This window comes from Cannabis sativa, chromosome 8, assembly GCF_029168945.1.
Source record: "Cannabis sativa cultivar Pink pepper isolate KNU-18-1 chromosome 8, ASM2916894v1, whole genome shotgun sequence".
Taxonomy (NCBI): domain Eukaryota; kingdom Viridiplantae; phylum Streptophyta; class Magnoliopsida; order Rosales; family Cannabaceae; genus Cannabis; species Cannabis sativa.
In genome coordinates, this window is record NC_083608.1 from 17,515,074 (window position 1) to 17,519,821 (window position 4,748).

A 4,748-nucleotide genomic window follows, 5' to 3' on the forward strand; every position below is an offset into this window, starting at 1 on the left:
TTCAATTTTTACAATTTTTCTAGAATAGATTGAATATATAAACGAGAAGTGAGTTTAATTTCCTCTATTTACATGGTATACTAACTTTTGCCATTTTTTAACAAAAATACTACCAGACGGTATTTTTTACTTTTTTACTATGTTTTTTTATAAATTTCATACTGCAGTATACTGTGTTAAATTTTCACTGGTGTTCTCCTAATATTTTTTAGTTATTCTGTTTTGTGTTCTACTGGTATTTTATAATAACACAGTATTTTTAAAAATTTGTCCGTGTGATTAACTCAAATTCCAATATTTTTATAAGTTTCCCTATTTATTTTAGGCCATTTGGCATATAAGCCCAACCCATTAATCACCGTATACGGCTTACAAGCCCATAGTATCCCCCAAACGAATCCCTTCCCGCGGTTTAAAACAGAAAGAATCGACAAAACCCTAACTAAATCTCAGTTACTTACCATCCATTCACTGAGTCGACCAAACTCGCCGCCATGGGCCGCGTCCGAACCAAGACAGTGAAGAAATCTTCACGCCAAGTCATCGAACACTACTACTCTCGAATGACCCTCGATTTCCACGTCAACAAGAAGCTCCTCTGCGAGGTCTCCACCATCCCCACCAAGCGACTCCGAAACAAAATCGCCGGCTTCTCCACCCACCTAATGAAGCGGATCCAGAAGGGACCCGTCCGCGGAATCTCCCTCAAACTCCAGGAGGAGGAGCGCGAGCGTCGCATGGACTTTGTTCCCGATGTATCCGCCATCAGGACCGACCAGATCGAGGTCGACAAGGAGACTCTCGATATGCTCTCGTCGCTCGGAATGAGCGACATTCCCGGTTTGGTTCGGGTCGACCCGGTTTCCGTGCAGACTCAACCTTTAAGATTTGGCCGTGCCGGCGGAGCTGGAAAGAGATACTGATTTGAATTTTGGGGCAGACATAATGGTTCTAGATTATATTCTTAGTGGGTTTTCAGAAGGTAGTTTTTTTTTTTTTTAACGATTCTTCATTATTTCATAAAAATCTCTCATTTTTATGTTAATATTTATGAATTATATGTCCAATTTTAGTGAATCAAAGTTTTTATTAGAATGAATAATTCAAGTAGGGAAAATTGAGTTGATTTTCAATGTAAGCAAATTTCATTCCAATATTTTATACAAGAAACAACTCTGAGTTTTTGCACAAATATATCAACAAATGTAAGCAAGAGATTTGGGTTTGATTAAAAGCTTTTGTATTATAGTTTCATTCACTTGAATTTGCAAGGCCAATCATGTTGAGCATGTGGCGATCCTCTTTGAATCGGTCCAAGACCGTACCTTTAAGTCCTTCGTGTTTGTCTTGCTCTGATTTTCCTGTGACAACACCCCAGCATTCTATAACTTCTGGTTGTATTCGGGTGGTTTTGGAGAGACAAGGGCTGCCAAATGTGGTGCAGCTGAAGCTGTGCCCTTGATCAAAACTTGCCGATAAGAACAGCCCAAAGTGGTTTGCTCGTCCACCAAAACCGATACCATTTGGGATGGACTCTGAGCTAAAATTCGAAGCACACTGCAATATGGAGATTAATTAAGCAAGATCTTATGATACTCTTAATCAATTCTAATGATCTTCATGTAAGGACTGCATAAGAATAGGTAAAATAAACAATTGAAAGACCTTTAAAAACGTGTTTGATTATTATTATGGAGGGAGTAAGTTGATTTTGATCTTCTTAGAATATGGAACCACGTTTTCTTTTTTAGATTGAGAAGTGGGAAAAACTCACCCATTGAAGATTGGTGTTAGCTCCTGTAGGCCTGAATAAAGCTGCATTTGGATAGAGTTGGAAAATGAAAGACTTCATATCACCATAGAAGTCACCATGTTTCTCCCAAGGTTGAGAAGCATAGCCTCCATATATGTAACCTTCTTTATCTTTGATAATTAAGACTGTTGGCCCTTCATCATTTCTGCAGTTAAATTGAAGAGTTACTGCTTGCCCAGTTGCCATACTTAAAAGGAACCAAGAAAACTGAAATATGAAAGAACCTTAATCATTTATGAATACAAATACATCACTTAAGGGCAGCAAAGAAGCACGGTGCAAAATGGTACAGGAATAAATAAATAAATGAGGCTTAACCAAGGTATAAGATGAAAACTAGTGTATAACCCAAGAAAATCAGGCACCAGAAGATAGTATTATAGAAATGAGCAAATGGCCAATCCAAGCACAATCAGGATATAACAATGCAATCCCTCTAATAACTAACCTTACTAATTGTTAGCCACTCTAGTGTTGTGAAGAAAATTAACATAAAAGCTAAGGCATTAATTGAAACCAGTTCTTATCATAGCCAAGAAGAAACAGTGAATAATAAGTAATATGTGATATTCCAAAGGATGTTTTCTTGGTACTAGGCTACTAGCTCCCATTATTATGAAAAGAAACTCAACCAAAATGGAATATGCATAGCCTGCGTGAATACTATCAAATAAAATTTAGAAGCATGTTACTCACGATATGTGGCCCAAGAATGTGCTGAAACTCAAACCGTTAAATGAACTATGGTATAATAGTTTCCACTCCTCCAGCTCGTGCTGGGGAAGTGCTCCTCCTATATGCCAAGCAAACTCCTTTCTTAGTAGTATCAAGTTAGAATCTACATTCTCCCCTTGCAATAGACGAGGAACTTCAAAACCTGGCCTCCCTGCACAAAACGTTCCAGCACCAAAATTCAGAAATAACAGCTATTTCTGTTTCAATCAAAGTATCGGCTCTCCAATCCTCGAAAGGAAGAAGAAACAGGACTAACCAAAAAAAGACAAGGACACCAGGTTAGCAATTAACAGACAAGCAAAAAAGAGTGAGACAATATGCTTTCTCAATAAATTTCTTTAGCTTGTAGAACCAGCAAGCTTGTTATTGTATGTTTCTTCGTTCGGAGGTAAAAATTACCACAATGACAATTGTCCCCTGTTTGATTCTATCAGAAAAAACTACAAATGTCTGCTATCTTAGGGCCATTTAAATTCCCTAGACAAAATAATATGTCTGCTACTTTAATCATACATAAAAACAGACAAGGCATGAAACTTTTCAGAGTACCTGGGTTCGGTGGCATCAATAAGCTTCCAAGAAGTTTCCTCACTGATGGGAGGATAGAGCACCAACTTCTGAAGTCTTCAAAAGACATACTTTCTTCAGGATGGCTTTCCTCATGCTTTGAAAATTTAGCAGCATCAAGAAATATGCCTACACTATCCTTGGATGAGCTCAAATGAGATTCAGAAGAATCCGGTTGATCATGAAATAAAATTTCAAATATTGTAACCAAAACAGTTTCTAGATCAGACCTGAATTAAAAATAGAAAGTTACATGCATCAGTAACAAACTACAAGAAGAAGAAGAAGAAGAAAATATAGCAAGGCTAGTCATTTCCTGAAAGTTCTGACAGTATTCTAAATGGAAAGTACCAACCCATTCTATAATTATGCAAAGAAAAAGAATCAAAAAAGTATCAAACCATCATCCAATGCTTGCTTAAAGAAGCAACCTTGAAAAGAATAAAAGCTAACATAATACAAGAACTGAGTATTTCCATAGTTATAACATACTTAAGCCAAGAGAGAACTAGTTCCACTAGTTAAATTAAAATGGTATAACACTACCTCCCCACAATTCCATCCCCAGAGACATCCAATAACTGATAGATAAACTCTTCAATCTCATCTTTGGTTCCCTTCTCATAGGTCCCCTGCAATACAACCAAAAACAAGCACAAGGGTATATTTAGTACATGATCATGTATTAAAGAAAACCCGTATCATGGTTTTTGTGATGAAAAGATAAAAATTAGAAAATAATTATAAATATCCATTCCCCTTTGCCTATTGAAGTGAGATTGATAAACATGTACCTTTGCAATTATGAGGTCTTCAAAGGTGAGTTTATGATCCTTCCGTTTCTGGGTAACCAAATCAAAAAACCTTTCCCCAAGAGGACCGTGAATTCCAAAATATGTCTGTGAATGTAAAAATATATAATTCAGTAAGGATGATACAAGATTTATAATTTTTGAAGTTGATGATGTTGTGTTGGTGCTATGAAATACTACCCACCTGGAAAACCGATGGAGAGATGTATTTACCATTGGTTTGGGATTTTTCTACTAAAGATTCAAACAAGGATTTAAGGTCTTCCAGCTTCTTTGGAGTAAAAGCTCTGCAAAAGTCATTGTTCAATCGATTCTTAATTGTCATACATTCATACATACATCTATAAATATATAATTACATACACACATATAGACATATATATAAAACTAGATAGAGATATACCTGGAAGCAGTAGCAAAACGAAGATCTGCAGCTGTACGAGGTGAGTGAGCGTTGCCCATCTTTGGCCCTGAAGTTAATGCTTCTACGCTCAAGCTTTCTTCTTCCCCGTCGTCGTGCTTAGTTCTTCTTTTTTTTTTTTTTTTGGGACAAATATCAGACTATCAACAAAAAATATCAAACTTTTTTTTTTGGTAAAAAACAAACAAAATTAATATCAAACTATACTTTTAAAATAAAAAATAAAATAAAATAAAGGGAGATAAAGTGGGCTTGCACATGCAATTCAGTTTTACACAAGGGTATTTTACAAAAATATAAAATTTTGGGCAAAAGTTTAAAATTTTACCACAATGTTTTCTACAAAATTACTGTTTTTATAAAACTACAGTAAAATAACAAAATAGAACAGTTAAAATAA

General features: G+C 35.9%; 2 protein-coding genes across 3 annotated transcripts; one reads left to right on the plus strand and one right to left on the minus strand.

Annotated features, from left to right (window-relative positions):
• The first annotated feature begins 494 nt into the window (after nucleotides 1-494).
• LOC115699769 (small ribosomal subunit protein eS17w-like) lies at nucleotides 495-1,099 on the plus strand. The gene has a single exon (XM_030627317.2). It carries the CDS (start codon nucleotides 495-497, stop codon nucleotides 921-923), a length of 429 nt encoding a protein of 142 aa, XP_030483177.1. The 3' UTR covers nucleotides 924-1,099.
• A 27-nt stretch (nucleotides 1,100-1,126) lies between these two features.
• On the minus strand, nucleotides 1,127-4,542 carry LOC115699768 (uncharacterized). 2 transcript variants are annotated; one of them, XM_030627315.2, is made up of 8 exons: nucleotides 4,331-4,542; nucleotides 4,112-4,214; nucleotides 3,910-4,014; nucleotides 3,662-3,747; nucleotides 3,098-3,345; nucleotides 2,510-2,699; nucleotides 1,775-1,958; nucleotides 1,127-1,557 (listed from the first exon to the last, which is right to left on the minus strand). In XM_030627315.2, exons 1-8 carry the CDS (start codon nucleotides 4,387-4,389, stop codon nucleotides 1,252-1,254), a joined length of 1,281 nt encoding a protein of 426 aa, XP_030483175.1. In that variant the 5' UTR covers nucleotides 4,390-4,542; the 3' UTR covers nucleotides 1,127-1,251. The 2 variants fall into 2 exon arrangements, with proteins under 2 accessions (XP_030483175.1, XP_030483176.1); XM_030627316.2 differs by lacking the exon at nucleotides 1,127-1,557 and having other exon boundaries at nucleotides 1,880-2,020; nucleotides 4,331-4,541.
• Nucleotides 4,543-4,748: the final 206 nt, after the last annotated feature.